The sequence below is a fragment of the Mytilus edulis genome, chromosome 14 (genome assembly GCF_963676685.1).
Source record: "Mytilus edulis chromosome 14, xbMytEdul2.2, whole genome shotgun sequence".
In the NCBI taxonomy this organism is placed as follows: Eukaryota; Metazoa; Mollusca; class Bivalvia; order Mytilida; family Mytilidae; genus Mytilus; species Mytilus edulis.
In genome coordinates this window covers 69,315,349-69,340,474 of record NC_092357.1, presented here as the reverse complement: position 1 = coordinate 69,340,474, position 25,126 = coordinate 69,315,349, and the positions used below count along the sequence as shown (strand labels likewise).

General features: G+C 32.0%; 1 protein-coding gene across 1 annotated transcript in view; it reads left to right on the top strand.

The window, feature by feature from the left end:
* The window catches only part of LOC139502861 (fibronectin type 3 and ankyrin repeat domains protein 1-like), a 406,467-nt gene that overhangs the window by 43,506 nt on the left and 337,835 nt on the right, over window positions 1-25,126 (top strand). Inside the window, exon 6 of the mRNA XM_071292489.1 lies at window positions 2,881-2,956. Within this exon, the coding sequence (XP_071148590.1) occupies window positions 2,881-2,937 (57 nt within the window). The 3' untranslated portion in view covers window positions 2,938-2,956. The remainder of the gene's footprint in view (window positions 1-2,880; window positions 2,957-25,126) is intronic.

Sequence of the window (25,126 nt, the reverse complement as noted above, 5' to 3'; positions counted from 1 at the left end):
ATCGGCGAAAAGGATAGTATCTTTATTGTGTTGGAAGAATCGTAAAAGTGTTTTATTTTCTAAATTCTATTTATTTACTCGGACATCGTAGAGTTTAAAATTCTTTTTTTTTTACCATATTGGACTTCATATTGTGTATTGAATTGAAACACGAACGCGGACCTCGATGAGAACACCTGGATTGAAAGTTTGCAAATATTCCGACCAATGAAATTCATTTTACTATGTAACGTGAACTTCAACGAAAGCACCTAGATTAAATATTGTGTATTGAATTGAAACATGAACGCGGACCTCGATGAGAACACCTGGATTGAAAGTTTGCAAACGTTCCAACCAATGAAATTCATTTTGATATGTAACGCGAACTTCAACGAAAGCACCTAGATGAAATATTTTATGTATACGACAATAAGTTTTTATTAAGACATTACCGCTCAAATATAGTTAATAAAAATTATATCAGAGCAACAATGCATAATTGTTTCTTTTCCCTTCTTGTTTATTTTAATAATGTGTATGTTGATTTTAATTTGGTAGGTAGACTTATATTAAATGCCCTAAACGTAAATATATGGTTTTTTTAAATGCATTAGACGTAAGATAATGTCGTCTTAGAGCAAGTCAAGGTCGTAAAACTTAAATCAACCAACCATCGTTATCGCAGACTAAAATTTATCTCATATAAACAGAATATATGTTCATAGCAAGACTTTGTGTACGTCACGGTGCATGACAGCACACTAATTCCTGTACAAAATCGGAACCACAATTCACAATTTTCGTATTGTGCTGCTTTTCCACAATTTACGCCCGTTTCGCGTCAGTGACCGATATTACAATTTGACACAGTTTTAAAAGTTTATTGAGCTGTTCCTTCATTTACAATGTTGTGCAAGACTTAGCTGTTTATTAAATTCAACAAATGTCAGCAGTATCTTCATTAATTTTATTATTTAACACAACATTGTTTTTATTACAAGCTATTTCATATATCAATATACAGCTAGGGAATATTTGTTGTTGACCGAAAATATAAGATACATCGATTTAAACTATGTGAAAAATAAATAATTTTTGTAAGTTACTTTAATTTCCATGTCTATATTTAATTTACGAGTACACTATAGTAAGACAGAAAAAGAGAAACGGAAATATACAGGAATACCTAAAGTTTCGTAAGTCATTGCAATGGACCATACATTACTGACATGTCACAAGTTTTCATAGCACTCAGCAAGTTTTGAAACGAATATGTGAGATAAAGATCTACTGCATTTGGGCAAATCAAAAATATGTTAAACATCTAACTATTTTATTTTTAACAGATTCACAAGTTTTGAATTTTTTAAACCGTGCATCAATATTTTATTGTTTTTATTTAAATTCCTTATATGTTACGTGTATTGATCATTTATTTGTTTAAATTGTGAAGTATGTGACTTTAATAAGAATACACGCATTTATATATATATAAGTCGATAAAGTTTGAAACAAATAAACGAAAGATACATCGATGTTGTTTTGCTTGAGTGATTTACCTGTTAAAAGCTCGGGTCTCAACACGGTTTAAAACGAATTAATACCAGTTTGAAATAGTTTAACGGGGGCGTGGCCTATTTGTTTGACGTAACTTACCGCCAACTTGAATTAAATTGAACGACTGCAAGCGAATCTATTTGACTGGCATTAAAATGATTTGATATGCATTGAAATAAATTAAAAATGATTTTTAATTTTTGTCAATCTTTATCAAATGACGATTAATCTCATTTAAACAGCGTTAATACGTTTTTGTCCGATCAAGTTAAATTCGGGTTACTAGTGATAGATGATGTCAAATTATTTTTTTACACCATTGATGATGTCAAATTAATTTTTAACACCATTGCTGATGACAAATTAATTTTTCACACCATTGATGATGACAAATTATTTTGTAATTAATTGTTAACACCATTGATGATGACAAATAATTTTTAACAACATTGATGATGACAAATTAATTGTTAACACCATTGATGATGACAAATTAATTTTTAACACCATTGATGATGACAAATTAATTGTTAACACCATTGATGATGACAAATAATTTTTAACACCATTGATGATAACAAATTGATTTTTAACACCATTGATGATGACAAATTAATTTTTAACACCATTGATGATGAGAAATTAATTTTTAACACCATTGATGATGACAAATAAATATCATTTAATTAATTTTTAACACCATTGATGATGTCAAATTAATTTTTAACACCATTGATGATGTCAAATTAATTTTTATCACCATTGATGATGACAAATTAATTTTTAACACCATTGATGATGACAAATTAATTTTTAACACCATTGATGATGACAAATTAATTTTTAACACCATTGATGATGACAAATTAACATAAAACTCCCCTGAAGATGACGCCTTAAATTTACACACCACTGATGTTGGTATCCTTAAATCTTTCGAGGGTAAAACTTTGAAATATCACACTACTGATAGCAACACGCTAAATCAAATCAACACTAAAAGTACGTAACATCCTACATCAACATACCCACTGAATATGACACCATACACATTTAACTCCTGATGATTCAATCAAATATTACACACCAGTGATGTTGTCATCAAGACTTCAAGAACCACTAATGTTAATAACTTTCATTTACACAATACTGATGTCTTCCTATGTTTAACATATCTAATAATGACATACAATAATTTCACATACAATTAATGATGACACCCTTAACACTCACACCACTGATAAATCTGAAAAAACTTCTAAGTTCTCAAACCATTGAAATATTTACACAACTGATAATGTCATACTCAATTGGTTCATTTGTAATGGTGATACCACTTAGTCAAACCCCACTGAAGATATCACCTTCAATTCGTTATCTGGTAACCATCGGCTGTGAAATGGAAGCAAGTGACAATGTGATTATTGATATTATCACCTAAGTCTGACCATATTATGTGTTTGTTTTGAATCAATACAAAATCATGTTGTTAATCAGACAGGTTTAATGGACAACAGATACTGTTAGAATTAAAATAAATAGTTTTAACATGTCAATCGTCAAACTGAATCAGATAATAAACATGAGAAAGATTTAAATTTTTTTCTAACAAAAAGATATTTTGTAAACCTCTGATTTTACTTGAAATTGATATTATCAATAACTCAGATGTAATATTAAAAAAAAATATCATTATAAAATTCTTGATCAAATTACATATAATGGGTTTTGTTTTTGTCCTTCTGCATCCTTCTTACATATATTTTTTTACATTAAAACAGCATTGTTTTTTATATAATCATTTTGCTCAATGAATAGCATTTATTTATTGTTTATCTAGAACATATAAATAATGAAAGCATACATAGGTTCACACATTATAAATCCTGACAATCTTATTTCGTCCTAAATCAGTGATGGCGATACCCTAAATTCTTTCACCAGTAATGATTTCATCATGAATTCATACACCACTGATGGTGACTACCTTAATTCACCTATCGTTGATGGTGACACCATTATTTAACAGACTGATGGTGACACCCTTTAAATTCACACACTGCACTGATGGCAGGCCACTTTCAATTCACACTACAATGATGGTGATATCTTAAATACAAACATCAATGATAAAGACAACCTAATATAACACACACCAGACCGTTATATCACTTCTTCAAATATCTTAATAGTGACACCTGATACTAAAACGACCTAGATAATCAAGACCAATGAATTAACACACCTCTTATATAAAAAAAATGTGTATAAAATGACTTTTCATAGTTTTTAAATAAATACCAATGATAATACATTGAATAAACACACCACTGATTATCACATCTTGAATTACAACATCACTGATTTTGACGCTTCTTATTTCACAAACCATTGACAATGAAGACAAATAAATTCACACAACACTAATGTTTTGCCCTTAATATTTACACAATAAAAGGAAAATCACACAAAATAACTGAACATTGATGAAAATTCAATCGGAAAGTCCATAAACACATGGCAAAATCCAATAACAAAACATATAAAACGAATGGACAATAACTGTCATACTCAATTCACCCACTAAAAATGATGAAATCCCTATGTCCCTATGTCACACACCACTGATGATGACTCCTTTCCTTCATCAACAAATAATGCTGATATATATTTTCAACACATAGTTGATGTGGACTCTCAAATCAGATACGCGCAATGTTGATTTCCGTAATTCTCAAACAACATATGATGACTCCTTTATTTATCAACCAAAAAAGATGATATCTTTAATGCACACGCCACTGATGATGACTCTTTTGATTCAGCCATCATGAATGGTGATATTCAAAATTATCACTTACTCTATGATGACTCATTCAATTATCCACCAATTATGGTACCAACTCTAATTCACACACCATAGATAATAATTCATTCAACTCATTCAATTGTAATGGTTGTATCCTTAATTCTCATACAAGATGGGGATATCAATGCTTCAAACACTACTGATGATGACATATTTGATTTAGCAACCAGTAACGCTGATATTTTCAAATTACACACCAATGATAATGACTCCTTTCGATACACTTATCAACAATGGTAATTTCCATACTTCACACACCACTGATGATGACTCCTTGCATTCACTTAAAAATAATGCTGATATTCATTATTATGTCAGGTCGATGATGACTCCCTCAATTGATCCAACAATAATGATGATATCCTTATTTTACACACCAATGATAATAACTCCTATAATCCATCCATCAATAATGGTGATATCCCTTATTCTCAAATAACTTATGATGACTTATCCAATTCTTCAACCAATTATGGTGACAGCTAATGACTCCTTTAAATCATCTACCAATAAAAGTGATATCCCTAAATTTTCCACGACTTGCGGCTCCTTCAATTCATCCAGATATAATTGTGTTATCCCAGATAAGCTCACCACTGATGATGATACCTTCAGTTCATCCAGATATAATTGTGTTATCCCAGATAAGCTCACCACTGATGATGATACCTTCAGTTCATCCAGATATAATTGTGTTATCCCAGATAAGCTCACCACTGATGATGATACCTTCAGTTCATCCAGATATAATTGTGTTATCCCTGGTAAGCTCACCACTGATGATGATACCTTCAGTTCATCCAGATATAATTGTGTTATCCCAGATAAGCTCACCACTGATGATGATACCTTCAGTTCATCCAGATATAATTGTGTTATCCCAGATAAGCTCACCAATAATGATGATACCTTCAATTCATCAACCAATAATACTGATATCCCTTACTCACATAGTTACTATGATGACGCCTTCAATTCATCAACCAATAATACTGATATCCCTTACTCACATAGTTACTATGATGACGCCTTCAATTCATCAACCAATAATGCTGATATCCCTTATTCACATAGTTACTATGATGATACCTTTAATTCATCAACCAATAATACTGATATCCCTTACTCAAATAGTTACTATGATGACGCCTTCAATTCATCAACCAATAATGCTGATATCCCTTATTCACATAGATACTATGGTGACGCCTTCAATTCATCAACCAATAATGCTGATATCCCTTATTCACATAGTTACTATGGTGACGCCTTCAGTTCATCAACCAATAATGCTGATATCCCTTATTCACATAGTTACTATGGTGACGCCTTCAATTCATCAACCGATAATGCTGATATCCCTTATTCACATAGTTACTATGGTGACGCCTTCAATTCATCAACCAATAATACTGATATCCCTTATTCACATAGTTACTATGATGACGCCTTCAGTTCATCTACCAATAATGCTGATATCCCTTATTCACATAGTTACTATGATGACGCCTTCAATTCATCAACCAATAATGCTGATATTCCTTATTCACATAGTTACTATGATGACGCCTTCAATTCATCAACCAATAATGCTGATATTCCTTATTCACATAGTTACTATGATGACGCCTTCAATTCATCAACCAATAATGCTGATATCCCTTATTCACATAGTTACTATGATGACGCCTTCAGTTCATCTACCAATAATGCTGATATCCCTTATTCACATAGTTACTATGATGACGCCTTCAATTCATCAACCAATAATGCTGATATTCCTTATTCACATAGTTACTATGATGACGCCTTCAATTCATCAACCAATAATGCTGATATTCCTTATTCACATAGTTACTATGATGACGCCTTCAATTCATCTACCAATAATGCTGATATCCCTTATTCACATAGTTACTATGATGCCGCCTATAATTCATCTACCAATAATGCTGATATCCCTTATTCACATAGTTACTATGGTGACGCCTTCAATTCATCAACCAATAATGCTGATATCCCTTATTCACATAGTTACTATGATGACGCCTTCAATTCATCTACCAATAATGCTGATATCCCTTATTCACATAGTTACTATGGTGACGCCTTCAATTCATCAACCAATAATACTGATATCCCTTATTCACATAGTTACTATGATGACGCCTTCAATTCATCAACCAATAATGCTGATATCCCTTATTCACATAGTTACTATGATAACGCCTTCAATTCATCTACCAATAATGCTGATATCCCTTATTCACATAGTTACTATGATAACGCCTTCAGTTCATCTACCAATAATGCTGATATCCCTTATTCACATAGATACTATGATGACGCCTTCAATTCATCAACCAATAATGCTGATATCCCTTATTCACATAGTTACTATGATGATACCTTCAATTCATCAACCAATAATACTGATATCCCTTATTCACATAGTTACTATGATGACACCTTCAATTCATCAACCAATAATGCTGATATCCCTTATTCACATAGTTACTATGATGACGCCTTCAATTCATCAACCAATAATACTGATATCCCTTATTCACATAGTTACTATGATGATACCTTCAGTTCATCAACCAATAATACTGATATCCCTTATTCACATAGTTACTATGATGATACCTTCAGTTCATCAACCAATAATACTGATATCCCTTATTCACATAGTTACTATGATGATACTTTCAATTCATCAACCAATAATACTGATATCCCTTATTCACATAGTTACTATGATGATACCTTCAGTTCATCAACCAATAATGCTGATATCCCTTATTCACATAGTAACTATGATGACGCCTTTAATTCATCAACCAATAATACTGATATCCCTTATTCACATAGTTACTATGATGACACCTTCAATTCATCAACCAATAATGATGATATCCCTTATTCACATAGTGACTATGATGATACCTTCAGTTCATCAACCAATAATGCTGATATCCCTTATTCACATAGTTACTATGATGATGCCTTCAATTCATCAAACAATAATACTGATATCCCTTATTCACATAGTTACTATGATGACACCTTCAGTTCATCAACCAATGATACTGATATCCCTTATTCACATAGTTACTATGATGATGCCTTTAATTCATCAACCAATAATACTGATATCCCTTATTCACACAGTTACTATGATGACACCTTCAATTCATCAACCAATAATACTGATATCCCTTATTCACATAGTTACTATGATGATACCTTCAGTTCATCAACCAATAATACTGATATCCCTTATTCACATAGTTACTATGATGATACCTTCAATTCATCAACCAATAATGCTGATATCCCTTATTCACATAGTTACTATGATGATACTTTCAATTCATCAACCAATAATACTGATATCCCTTATTCACATAGTTACTATGATGATACCTTCAGTTCATCAACCAATAATGCTGATATCCCTTATTCACATAGTTACTATGATGACACCTTCAATTCATCAACCAATAATGCTGATATCCCTTATTCACATAGTTACTATGATGACACCTTCAATTCATCAACCAATAATACTGATATCCCTTATTCACATAGTTACTATGATGATACCTTCAGTTCATCAACCAATAATACTGATATCCCTTATTCACATAGTTACTATGGTGACACCTTCAATTCATCAACCAATAATACTGATATCCCTTATTCACATAGTTACTATAGTGACACCTTCAATTCATCAACCAATAATACTGATATCCCTTATTCACATAGTTACTATGATGATACCTTCAGTTCATCAACCAATAATACTGATATCCCTTATTCACATAGTTACTATGATGACACCTTCAATTCATCAACCAATAATACTGATATCCCTTATTCACATAGTTACTATGGTGACACCTTCAATTCATCAACCAATAATACTGATATCCCTTATTCACATAGTTACTATGATGATACCTTCAGTTCATCAACCAATAATACTGATATCCCTTATTCACACAGCTACTATGATGACGCCTTCAATTCATCAACCAATGATGCAGATATCCCTTATTCACATAGTTACTATGATGACACCTTCAATTCATCAACCAATAATACTGATATCCCTTATTCACATAGTTACTATGATGACACCTTCAATTCATCAACCAATAATACTGATATCCCTTATTCACATAGTTACTATGGTGACACTTTCAATTCATCAACCAATAATACTGATATCCCTTATTCACATAGTTACTATGATGATACCTTCAGTTCATCAACCAATAATACTGATATCCCTTATTCACATAGTTACTATGATGACGCCTTCAATTCATCAACCAATGATGCAGATATCCCTTATTCACATAGTTACTATGATGACACCTTCAATTCATCAACCAATAATACTGATATCCCTTATTCACATAGTTACTATGATGACACCTTCAATTCATCAACCAATAATACTGATATCCCTTATTCACATAGTTACTATGATGACACCTTAAATTCATCAACCAATAATGCTGATATCCCTTATTCACATAGTTACTATGATGATACCTTCAATTCATCAACCAATAATACTGATATTCCTTATTCACATAGTTACTATGATAACGCCTTCAATTCATCTACCAATAATGCTGATATCCCTTATTCACATAGTTACTATGATGACGCCTTCAATTCATCAACCAATAATGCTGATATCCCTTATTCACATAGTTACTATGATGATACCTTCAATTCATCAACCAATAATACTGATATCCCTTATTCACATAGCTACTATGATGATACCTTTAATTCATCAAACAATAATACTGATATCCCTTATTCACATAGTTACTATGATGACGCCTTCAATTCATCAACCAATAATGCTGATATCCCTTATTCACATAGTTACTATGATGACGCCTTCAATTCATCAACCAATAATACTGATATCCCTTATTCACATAGTTACTATGATGATACCTTCAGTTCATCAACCAATAATACTGATATCCCTTATTCACATAGTTACTATGATGATACCTTCAGTTCATCAACCAATAATACTGATATCCCTTATTCACATAGTTACTATGATGATACTTTCAATTCATCAACCAATAATACTGATATCCCTTATTCACATAGTTACTATGATGATACCTTCAGTTCATCAACCAATAATGCTGATATCCCTTATTCACATAGTTACTATGATGACGCCTTTAATTCATCAACCAATAATACTGATATCCCTTATTCACATAGTTACTATGATGACACCTTCAATTCATCAACCAATAATGATGATATCCCTTATTCACATAGTGACTATGATGATACCTTCAGTTCATCAACCAATAATGCTGATATCCCTTATTCACATAGTTACTATGATGATGCCTTCAATTCATCAAACAATAATACTGATATCCCTTATTCACATAGTTACTATGATGACACCTTCAGTTCATCAACCAATGATACTGATATCCCTTATTCACATAGTTACTATGATGATGCCTTTAATTCATCAACCAATAATACTGATATCCCTTATTCACACAGTTACTATGATGACACCTTCAATTCATCAACCAATAATACTGATATCCCTTATTCACATAGTTACTATGATGATACCTTCAGTTCATCAACCAATAATACTGATATCCCTTATTCACATAGTTACTATGATGATACCTTCAATTCATCAACCAATAATGCTGATATCCCTTATTCACATAGTTACTATGATGATACTTTCAATTCATCAACCAATAATACTGATATCCCTTATTCACATAGTTACTATGATGATACCTTCAGTTCATCAACCAATAATGCTGATATCCCTTATTCACATAGTTACTATGATGACACCTTCAATTCATCAACCAATAATGCTGATATCCCTTATTCACATAGTTACTATGATGACACCTTCAATTCATCAACCAATAATACTGATATCCCTTATTCACATAGTTACTATGATGATACCTTCAGTTCATCAACCAATAATACTGATATCCCTTATTCACATAGTTACTATGGTGACACCTTCAATTCATCAACCAATAATACTGATATCCCTTATTCACATAGTTATTATGGTGACACCTTCAATTCATCAACCAATAATACTGATATCCCTTATTCACATAGTTACTATGATGATACCTTCAGTTCATCAACCAATAATACTGATATCCCTTATTCACATAGTTACTATGATGACACCTTCAATTCATCAACCAATAATACTGATATCCCTTATTCACATAGTTACTATGGTGACACCTTCAATTCATCAACCAATAATACTGATATCCCTTATTCACATAGTTACTATGATGATACCTTCAGTTCATCAACCAATAATACTGATATCCCTTATTCACATAGTTACTATGATGACGCCTTCAATTCATCAACCAATGATGCAGATATCCCTTATTCACATAGTTACTATGATGACACCTTCAATTCATCAACCAATAATACTGATATCCCTTATTCACATAGTTACTATGATGACACCTTCAATTCATCAACCAATAATACTGATATCCCTTATTCACATAGTTACTATGATGACACCTTCAATTCATCAACCAATAATGCTGATATCCCTTATTCACATAGTTACTATGATGATACCTTCAATTCATCAACCAATAATACTGATATCCCTTATTCACACAGCTACTATGATGACGCCTTCAATTCATCAACCAATGATGCAGATATCCCTTATTCACATAGTTACTATGATGACGCCTTTAATTTATCAACCAATAATGCTGATATCCCTTATTCACATAGTTACTATGATGACGCCTTCAATTCATCAACCAATAATGCTGATATCCCTTATTCACATAGTTACTATGATGATACCTTCAATTCATCAACCAATAATGCTGATATCCCTTATTCACATAGTTACTATGGTGACACCTTCAATTCATCAACCAATAATACTGATATCCCTTATTCACATAGTTACTATGATGACGCCTTCAATTCATCAACCAATAATGCTGATATACTTATTCATTTAGTTACTATGATGACGCCTTTAATTCATCAACCAATAATACTGATATCCCTTATTCACATAGTTACTATGATGACGCCTTTAATTCATCAACCGATAATACTGATATCCCTTATTCACATAGTTACTATGATGACACCTTCAATTTATCAACCAATAATGCTGATATCCCTTATTCACATAGTTACTATGATGACACCTTTAATTCATCAACCAATAATGCTGATATCCCTTATTCACATAGTTACTATGATGATGCCTTTAATTCATCAACCAATAATACTGATATCCCTTATTCACATAGTTACTATGATGACGCTTTCAATTCATCAACCAATAATACTGATATCCCTTATTCACATAGTTACTATGATGCCGCCTTCAGTTCATCAACCAATAATGCTGATATCCCTTATTCACATAGTTACTATGATGCCGCCTTCAATTCATCTACCAATAATGCTGATATCCCTTATTCACATAGTTACTATGATGATACCTTCAATTCATCTACCAATAATGCTGATATCCCTTATTCACATAGTTACTATGATGACACCTTCAATTCATCAACCAATAATGCTGATATCCCTTATTCACATAGTTACTATGATGACACCTTCAATTCATCAACCAATAATGCTGATATCCCTTATTCACATAGTTACTATGATGATACCTTCAGTTCATCCATAGTTACTATGATGATACCTTCAGTTCATCAACCAATAATGCTGATATCCCTTATTCACATAGTTACTATGATGACGCCTTCAATTCATCAACCAATAATGCTGATATCCCTTATTCACATAGTTACTATGATGACACCTTCAATTCATCAACCAATAATGCTGATATCCCTTATTCACATAGTTACTATGATGATGCCTTCAGTTCATCAACCAATAATACTGATATCCCTTACTCACATAGTTACTATGATGATACCTTCAGTTCATCAACCAATAATACTGATATCCCTTATTCACATAGTTACTATGATGATACTTTCAATTCATCAACCAATAATACTGATATCCCTTATTCACATAGTTACTATGATGATACCTTCAGTTCATCAACCAATAATGCTGATATTCCTTATTCACATAGTTACTATGATGACGCCTTTAATTCATCAACCAATAATACTGATATCCCTTATTCACATAGTTTCTATGATGACACCTTCAATTCATCAACCAATAATGATGATATCCTTTATTCACATAGTGACTATGATGATACCTTCAGTTCATCAACCAATAATGCTGATATCCCTTATTCACATAGTTACTATGATTATGCCTTTAATTCATCAACCAATAATACTGATATCCCTTATTCACATAGTTACTATGATGACACCTTCAGTTCATCAACCAATGATACTGATATCCCTTATTCACATAGTTACTATGATGACACCTTCAATTCATCAACCAATAATACTGATATCCCTTATTCACATAGTTACTATGATGATACTTTCAATTCATCAACCAATAATACTGATATCCCTTATTCACATAGTTACTATGATGATGCCTTTAATTCATCAACCAATAATACTGATATCCCTTATTCACATAGTTACTATGATGACACCTTCAATTCATCTACCAATAATACTGATATCCCTTATTCACATAGTTACTATGATGATACCTTCAGTTCATCAACCAATAATACTGATATCCCTTATTCACATAGTTACTATGATGACACCTTCAATTCATCAACCAATAATGCTGATATCCCTTATTCACATAGTTACTATGATGATGCCTTTAATTCATCAACCAATAATGCTGATATCCCTTATTCACATAGTTACTATGATGACGCCTTTAATTCATCAACCAATAATGCTGATATCCCTTATTCACATAGTTACTATGATGACACCTTCAATTCATCAACCAATAATGCTGATATCCCTTATTCACATAGTTACTATGATGATACCTTCAATCTATCAACCAATAATGCTGATATCCCTTATTCACATAGTTACTATGATGATACCTTCAGTTCATCAACCAATATTGCTGATATCCCTTATTCACATAGTTACTATGATGATACCTTCAGTTCATCAACCAATAATACTGATATCCCTTAAATCACATAGTTACTATGATGACACCTTCAATTCATCAACCAATAATACTGATATCCCTTATTCACATAGTTACTATGATGATACCTTCAATTCATCAACCAATAATACTGATATCCCTTATTCACATAGTTACTATGATGATACCTTCAATCATCAACCAATAATACTGATATCCCTTATTCACATAGTTACTATGATGATACTTTCAATTCATCAACCAATAATACTGATATCCCTTATTCACATAGTTACTATGATGATTCCTTCAATTCATCAACCAATAATGCTGATATCCCTTATTCACATAGTTACTATGATGATACTTTCAATTCATCAACCAATAATACTGATGTCCCTTATTCACATGGTTACTATGATGACACCTTCAATTCATCAACCAATAATACTGATATCCCTTATTCACATAGTTACTATGATGACACCTTCAATTCATCAACCAATAATACTGATATCCCTTATTCACATAGTTACTATGATGATACCTTCAATTCATCAACCAATAATACTGATATCCCTTATTCACATAGTTACTATGATGATACCTTCAGTTCATCAACCAATAATGCTGATATCCCTTATTCACATAGTTACTATGATGACGCCTTCAGTTCATCAACCAATAATACTGATATCCCTTATTCACATAGTTACTATGATGACACCTTCAATTCATCAACCAATAATGCTGATATCCCTTATTCACATAGTTACTATGATGATGCCTTTAATTCATCAACCAATAATACTGATATTCCTTATTCACATAGTTACTATGATGACACCTTCAATTCATCAACCAATAATACTGATATCCCTTATTCACATAGTTACTATGATGATACCTTCAATTCATCAACCAATAATACTGATATCCCTTATTCACATAGTTACTATGATGATACCTTCAGTTCATCAACCAATATTGCTGATATCCCTTATGCACATAGTTACTATGATGATACCTTCAGTTCATCAACCAATAATACTGATATCCCTTAAATCACATAGTTACTATGATGACACCTTCAATTCATCAACCAATAATACTGATATCCCTTATTCACATAGTTACTATGATGATACCTTCAATTCATCAACTAATAATACTGATATCCCTTATTCACATAGTTACTATGATGATACCTTCAGTTCATCAACCAATAATACTGATATCCCTTATTCAAATAGTTACTATGATGATACCTTCAATTCATCAACCAATAATGCTGATATCCCTTATTCACATAGTTACTATGATGACGCCTTTAATTCATCAACCAATAATACTGATATCCCTTATTCACATAGTTACTATGATGACACCTTCAATTCATCAACCAATAATACTGATATCCCTTATTCACATAGTTACTATGATGATACCTTCAATTCATCAACCAATAATACTGATATCCCTTATTCACATAGTTACTATGATGATACTTTCAATTCATCAACCAATAATACTGATATCCCTTATTCACATAGTTACTATGATGATACCTTCAATTCATCAACCAATAATACTGATATCCCTTATTCACATAGTTACTATGATGACACCTTCAATTCATCAACCAATGATGCAGATATCCCTTATTCACATAGTTAATATGATGATACCTTCAGTTCATCAACCAATAATACTGATATCCCTTATTCACATAGTTACTATGATGACACCTTCAATTCATCAACCAATAATGCTGATATCCCTTATTCACATAGTTACTATGATGACACCTTCAATTCATCAACCAATAATACTGATATCCTTTATTCACATAGTTACTATGATGCCGCCTTCAATTCATCAACCAATAATACTGATATCCTTTATTCACATAGTTACTATGATGCCGCCTTCAATTCATCAACCAATATTGCTGATATCCCTTATTCACATAGTTACTATGATGACGCCTTCAATTCATCAACCAATGATGCAGATATCCCTTATTCACATAGTTAATATGATGATACCTTCAGTTCATCAACCAATAATACTGATATCCCTTATTCACATAGTTACTATGATGATAACTTCAATTCATCAACCAATAATACTGATATCCCTTATTCACACAGCTACTATGATGACGCCTTCATTTCATCAACCAATGATGCAGATATCCCTTATTCACATAGTTACTATGATGACACCTTCAATTCATCAACCAATAATGCTGATATCCCTTATTCACATAGTTACTATGATGATACCTTCAATTCATCAACCAATAATACTGATATCCCTTATTCACACAGCTACTATGATGACGCCTTCAATTCATCAACCAATAATACTGATATCCTTTATTCACATAGTTACTATGATGCCGCCTTCAATTCATCAACCAATATTGCTGATATCCCTTATTCACATAGTTACTATGATGACGCCTTCAATTCATCAACCAATGATGCAGATATCCCTTATTCACATAGTTACTATGATGACACCTTCAATTCATCAACCAATAATACTGATATCCTTTATTCACATAGTTACTATGATGCCGCCTTCAATTCATCAACCAATAATGCTGATATCCCTTATTCACATAGTTACTATGATGACACCTTCAATTCATCAACCAATAATACTGATATCCTTTATTCACATAGTTACTATGATGCCGCCTTCAATTCATCAACCAATATTGCTGATATCCCTTATTCACATAGTTACTATGATGACGCCTTCAATTCATCAACCAATGATGCAGATATCCCTTATTCACATAGTTAATATGATGATACCTTCAGTTCATCAACCAATAATACTGATATCCCTTATTCACATAGTTACTATGATGATAACTTCAATTCATCAACCAATAATACTGATATCCCTTATTCACACAGCTACTATGATGACGCCTTCATTTCATCAACCAATGATGCAGATATCCCTTATTCACATAGTTACTATGATGACACCTTCAATTCATCAACCAATAATGCTGATATCCCTTATTCACATAGTTACTATGATGATACCTTCAATTCATCAACCAATAATACTGATATCCCTTATTCACACAGCTACTATGATGACGCCTTCAATTCATCAACCAATGATGCAGATATCACTTATTCACATAGTTACTATGATGACGCCTTTAATTTATCAACCAATAATGCTGATATCCCTTATTCACATAGTTACTATGATGACGCATTCAATTCATCAACCAATAATACTGATATCCCTTATTCACATAGTTACTATGATGATACCTTCAATTCATCAACCAATAATGCTGATATCCCTTATTCACATAGTTACTATGGTGACACCTTCAATTCATCAACCAATAATGCTGATATCCCTTATTCACATAGTTACTATGATGACGCCTTTAATTCATCAACCAATAATGCTGATATCCCTTATTCACATAGTTACTATGATGACGCCTTTAATTCATCAACCAATAATGCTGATATCCCTTATTCACATAGTTACTATGATGATACCTTCAATTCATCAACCAATAATGCTGATATCCCTTATTCACAAAGTTACTATGATGACGCCTTCAATTCATCAACCAATAATGCTGATATCCCTTATTCACAAAGTTACTATGATACATAACAGTGTTTTTCCTAAAATTTACCACTGATAATGACCACCTTAAGTTATACGTATAACATAACTTTGTCCACTTTATGACATAAGTGTAAGTCTAATTTACTCTTGATACATCGTCATCAATCTGAACTACATCTCCGACATTAATCTTCTGTGTGTTTCGACCAGTTTATTGGTAATGATCCCTTAGTGAAGATAAATACTCCTGTTTCCAACTTTTAAGAAGTGTTTAAACTTCGATTGTCTAGTCACGGATTTATGCGTTGTAAACTACAATCTTGAAGTCCGTTACACAAAAGCGTTCTGATTCATGTTCCATATAATAAAAGTGACGGTTTGAGGGGTTCGTCGTCCGTTGGATCTGATGAAACGTATATCCTATTAATCTGTCCCACAATTCTCAGAACCAAGGTGCTCTTTTTGGGTAAATCAAGTTGTTCAATAAGAGTAAAGCTTCTCGGTGGTTACTTTTTTAAATCTACAATTTCTTTTGATCCCGCAACATACGTAGACGTATTTTCTAAAATCGTCACTGTTGGGAGTGACTTTCTACACGATGACGGCTAAAATAACAGTAGTCTGTGATAAATCCTGTACAATTTATAAGTGAACTGCTCTTGTACTAGCACAAGTAAACAGACATATGTTTATTATATATATGTTTGGGCTTGTATCATATTTTGCCTCCGGTTTATATGATCCGTTCATCCTATATTGACTCTTGAAATTCAAGAGTCTTTCTTAAATTGAGGGTAAAATATATGAAATTCTAAATACCGTTTCCATCCCTAACATCACTGAATAGACATTTATTGTTAAAAATTCGGATCTGGTGTACAAAAAAATATTGACACCTTATGTTTGTGGCATAACATCTTAGCAACGAGTTTATTGTTTTCTGTTTAGTATTAAATTGATATTAAGATCCATTTTGTTACATCTTGTGATCAATTTTATTTCGCAATCGCCAATGGCAGTCAGCAGGGTTAAAGAACATAAGTTGTTCGACCTGTTAGTCAAATGCGTTTTGTTTAAATATACTTTTTCACTTTTTTGGTCTTTTATAAAATATTGTTTGTGCTGTATTTAGACCCTTCTACAACGAAATTTGTTTTACATGCTCACGTATAAAAATTGCGGTTTTTATACAACGCAATCATAAATTTGAACGTAGTTTTCAATTTAGACTTGTTTATATTTTTGTCATTGGGGCTTGTTTCATATTTTCCCTCCGGTTTATATGATCCATTCATCCTATATTGACTCTTGAAATTCAAGAGTCTTTCTTAAATTGAGGCTAAATTATATGGAATTCCAAATACTGTTTCGATCCCTAACATCACTGAAGAGACATTTATCGTCGAGATCCGCATCTGGTGTACGAGTTTTATAAAAAAAAAAAACACAATCGGAGTAACAAACCAAAACTGAGGGAAACGCATATCCATAATTAACATACAATTAATGATGACTGTTTCGATGCATTCAACAATAAAGGTGATATCCATAATTTACATTACACTGTTTATGACTCCTTCAATTCATCCACCAATAATGGTAATATTCCTAATCTGTGACTCCTTGCATTCATCCGTGATATTCCTAATTATCGCAGGTTGACGATGAATCCACTCCAAATGATAAAAAAACATTAAATTTACTTGAATTTCCTATTTTCTGGAATGATGTTTAGAGGTCTAATGGCTGAATATGACAGTTGTTGTCCATTCGTTTGTTATGTGTTTTGTCATTTGATTTTGCCATGTAATTAGGAACTTCCCCATTTTCCTGGGAGTTCAGTATTTCTGTGATTTTACTTTTTATGATACAAATTTGACATGCTTTTGACTATTATCACATGCCATTCCTTAACATTATCACATGGAATTACGATGTTACGTTTTCAGTAATAAACATAATAAAGAAGGTCTACAGAAACAAACATAAAATATACTGAAACGGGAAATTGAATATATTGAAAAAAAAATGCAAAAAAATTAAATGATACACTAAATGCATTTTTCAGAGTTTCCAGCATAGTTATTAAAGTTACTTAAAACAATAATGTTTCGATACTCATTGAAGCATATGATAAAAAGATCATAACATGTCATTTTTCATATCAGATGTATTATCCCCTGTATCAATATCAGCATTCGAGCCTTTAGCTATTAGGCTGATAATACATCAGTTCTGAATAATCCTATGTAAGATTTTATGTTATCACACCACTGATGATGATTCCTTCAAATCATCAATCAATAATGTTGATATCCCTTACTTGCACACCACTGATAACCTTTCCAATGTATAACCCAATAATGGTGATATTAATAATTATTAACCATTATTACAATATGTATAGAAATGCCTATGCTTTATAAAAGTAAAATTTCGACAACTGCTCATAATGAACGGAGAAATTACTACAGCCAGTCATAACGAAATATCAGTCATGCATTACGTAATCACACCCGTGCATTACGAAATCACAGTCATGCATTATGAACAGATGAAACAGGACATCGGTTAAATCAAAATGTCGTTTATTTCTTAAAATAAGTGTGACATTTTTTTTTTTTTTTTTTTTTTTTAAACTTAAAAAAAAAAAAGAAGTTTAAATGATGCGCAGTGTTTTGTAACGACTTGAAACGGAAATATTTTACAGACTTTTTCGCGTATTCAATCCTCAGAATGCAAACTACTCAGGGCCATTACAACCACCTTGGCTATTATTAATACCTCGGGCATGTTACAGGGCCAATAGGAAAAAGTCCATACATTAATACTATATTAACATACAACTGATTGTAACTTCTTCAATTCATTCAACCATAACTGCGATATTCATTATTCGTCAATTAATAATGCTGCACAGAAAAGCCACATGGATATTCCCCTTTATCTGATCACTAACACTAGCTATGACATCTCGCAACAAAGCATTTTGATTATTTGTTATACAATTAAATAAAGAATATACTTACTGATGTGACCAGTTATTTCTAATCAAGTTTTACATCTTTTTTTAAGCTTAATATCATAAAAACAAGTTTAAATGTGTGAACCCTTTAAATTCACACACCACTGATGGCAAGCCACTTTCAATTCACACCCCAATGATGGTGATATCCTAAATACAAACATCAATGTTAAAGACAACCTAATATAACACACACCAGACCGTTATATCACTACTTCAAAAATTTTAATAGTGACACCTGATACTAAAACGACCTAGATAATCAAGACCAATGAATTAACACACCTCTTATATAAAAAAAAGTGTGTATAAAATGACTTTTCATAGTCTTTACCATAAATAAACACCAATGATAATACATTAAATTAATACACCACTGATTATCACAACTTCAATTACAACATAACTGATTTTGACGCCTTTAAATCTGGAATTTATTAAGATGATGCCATAACTTCATATACTCCTAATTTTGATACCTTTGAAATATACGTTAGTGATAATAATGTTTTAATGCACAAACCAGTCATAATGAAGAACACCCACAACTGGTGGTCACACCATGATAATTTGCACATCACTGATGGACACAACATTCGTGATGACATGGTAAATTTGCAAACCCCTGATTGTGACACCACTGATGATGACATGGTTAAATGGCAAACAACTGAAAAACTCTGATATATCACACGACTGATGATAAAATGCTTAATCTAATCAACACTTATGGCATTATATATACTCATACCATTAACGAAAACAACCAAAATGTAGGCACAATTCATGTCACCACCCTTAATAACACCAGTGATTATGAAGGTCTAAAATCATTCACCACTGAATGTAACATTATAAACACTTAACCACTGATGATTCAATCAAATGTTACAAACCACTGATGTTGACATTTTATCAAGCACCACTAATGTTGATACCTTAAATTTACACAATACTGATTTTACCCTATATTTAACACATATAATAATGACATCCTATAGTTTCACATACTAGTAATGGTGACACCCTTAATACACACACTATTGATAGTGAAACACTTCTAATTTCACAGACCATTGACAATGTAGAGAAATAAATTCACACAACACTAATTTTTTACACTTAATATTCACACAACAAAAGAAAAATCACAAAGTAACTGAACATTGATGAACATTGAATCGGAAAGTCTATAAACACATGGCAAAATCAAATAACAAAACATATCAAACGAATTGACAATAACTGTCATATTCCTGACTAGGCACATGCATTTTCAAATGTAGTTAATGGCGAATTAAACCTGGTTTTATAGCACTAAACCTCTCATTTTCACAACAGTCTCGTCAAATTCCGTTATATTTACAACGATGCGTGAAAAAAAACCCAGACAAAATAAATAAATTAGTTAAACTCTGGGAACAGCAGTCATCGCTGTGTGACAACAAACGATTTTACAAAAAAAGCACACATTCATCTATCAAATTAAAAACACATTCATTGCTTCGAGTATCTGACGTCACACAGGAAGAAATTTTGTCGTTCAATGTTTACACAAAACAATTTCACATGGGAATTGTTAGCATACGGGGTAAAAATTCAAAATGTTAGAATTATTGTAAGAAATCAACCGAGATTTAAAATTGTCCAGAAGTTCTGTAGAATTTCTAAGAATCCAAAAATGAATAATACCACTACTCGATAAAACTAATTTTCTCATTTATAATACAACTGAAACATAATGACATTTAATTTAAGAATAACATAATGACGTTTTACAAATTTTGAGTAGGAGCTGAACGCCTATGAATATCGAATAAGTTAGGCAATGAATATCCCATATGCAGCTGAAGTTGATATATTGCTACTAAGGTGGTGGTGATGACACATAAAACTGATCCACTAATGGTAATATCCAATAACACCTTCAATTCAAACACCACTGAAACAGACTCCTTCAATTCATCCACCAATAATGGTGTTAACCCTCCTTCAAACACCACTAAAAATGACACCCTTAATTCAAACACCACTAAAATAGACTCCTTCAATTCATCCACCAATAATGGTGTTAACCCTCCTTCAAACACCACTGAAAATGACACCCTCAATTCAAACACCATTGATAAAGACTCCTTCAATTCATCCACAAAATAATGGTGCCATCCCTTATTCACACATTACTGATAATGACACACTGAATTCAAACACCTCTCACCATAAACCATCATATGAACATCGTTTAAATATACTTTTTCACTTTTTTGGTCTTTTAGAAAATTTTGTTTGTGCTGTATTTAGACCCTTCTACAACGAAATTTGTTTTACATGCACACGTTTACAAATTGCGGTTTTTATCCAATGCAATCATAGGTTTGAACGTAGTTTTCAATTAAGACTTGTTTATATATATAAGTTTACACTCAAAGTAAAGCCCAATGAATTTACACAACACTAATTCTGTCTCTTGAAATTTACACTACTGATGATAACACATTCAAGTGATCCACTAATACTGATGATATCCCTTATTCACACCCCACTGAAGATAAAAAGTAAAATAAAAAAAAATACTGAATCCCGAGGAAAAATCTAAAGGGACAGGGCCTAATCTAATGGCAAAATGAAAATCTCAAACACATAAAATGAATATATAAGAATTGTCATGTTCCTAACTTGGTACTAGCATTTTCTCATGTAGACAATGATATATTCAACCTCGTTTTAAAGTTAACTAAACCTATTACTTGTGTGATAGTCGCATCAAGTTGACAACAATTTATGAACAAAACAAACAGACACAAAATGTAAAAATGTCACAAATAGGGGTACAGCAGGAACATGAACCCCACCAAAAACCATGTGATTCGGAAGGGTTAGCAGATCCTGCTTATGATTTGTTACACTTTTAATTTATTAACACAAAAATGGTGATAACCCTGTTTCTTACACCACTGATGATGGTGATATTCCTTATTCCCACACTACTAAGAATTACTCCCGCAATTCATCAAACAACAAATGTTGACATCTCTTATTCACATACCGATGGTGATAACTATTCCAATCATTCACCAATAACGGTGATATCCATATTTCACATACAACTAATGATTACTCTTTCGATGCATTCAACAATAATGGTGATATCCATAATTTACATTACACTATTTATGACTCCTTCAATTCATCCACCAATAATGGTAATATTCCTAATGTCTGACTATTTGCATTCATCCGTGATAGTCCTAATTCTCGCAGGTTGACGATGACTCCACTCCAAATGATGAAAAATCATTTTTACTTGAATTTCATATTTTCTGGAATGATGTTTAGAGGGCTAATGGCTGAATATGACAGTTGATGTCCATTCGTTTTTTATGTGTTTTGTCATTTGATTTTACCATGTGATTAGGGACTTTCTTCTTAGTTCAGTATTTCTGTGATTTTACTTTTTATGATACAAATTTGACATGCTTTTGGCTATTATCACATGCCCTTCTTTAACGTTATCACATGGAATTCCGATGTTACGTTTTCAGTAATAAACATAATAAAGTAGGTCTACAGAAACAAACATAAAATATACTGAAACAGGAAATTGAATATATTGAAAATAAATGCAAAAAAAACTCAATGAGTTTCCAGCATAGTTATGAAAGTTACTTGAAAAAATAATGTTTTGATACTCATTGAAGCATATGATAAAACGATCATTACATGTCATTTTTCATATCAGATGTATTACCAGCCTTGTATTAATATCAACAATCGAGCCTTTATCTCTAGGGCTGATAATACATCAAATATGAATAATCCTATGTAAGATTTTATATTATCATACCACTTATGATGACGCCTTCAAATCATCAATCAATAATGTTGATATCCCTTATTTGCACACCACTGATAACCTTTCCAATGCCAAGCCACTTTCAATTCACACTCCAATGATGGTGATATCCTAAATATAAACATCAATGATAAAGACAACCTAATCTAACACACACCAGGCAGTTACATCACTACTTCAAAGATCTTAATAGTGATACTAAAACGACCTAGATAATCAAGACCAATGAATTAACACACCTCTTATATAAAAAAAAAAGTGTGTATAAAATGACTTTTTATAGTTTTTACCATAAATAAGCACCAATGATAATACATTAAATTAACACACTACTGATTATCACATCTTGAATTACAACATCACTGATTTTGACGCCTTAAAATCTTGAATTTATTCAGATGATGCAATAACTTCACATACTCCTATTTTTGACACCTTTGAAATATACGTTAGTGATGATGATGTTCTTAATGCACCAAGCAGTCATAATGAAGAACACCCACAATTGGTGGTCACACCATGATAATTTGCCCACCACTGATGGACACAACATTGGTGATGACATGGTAAATTTGCAAACCCCTGATTGTGACACCACTGAGGATGACATGGTCAAATGGCAAACAACTGAAAAACTTTGATATATTACACGACTGATGATAAAACGCTTAATCAAATCAACACTAATGGCATAAACTCTATATGCTCATACCACTAACGACAGCAACCAAAATGTAGACACAATTCATGTTATAACCCTTTATAACACCATTGATTATGAAGATCTAAAATCAATCACCACTGAATGTAGCGTCATGAACACTTAACCACTGATGATTCAATCAAATGTTACAAACCACTGATGTTGACATATTATCAAGCACCACTTATGTTGATACCTTAAATTTACACAATACTGATTTCACCCTATATTTAACACATATAATAAGGACATCCTATAATTTCACATATTAGTAATGGTGACACTCTTAATACACACACCATTGATAGTGAAACACTTCTAATTTCACAGACCATTGACAATGTAGAGAAATAAATTCAC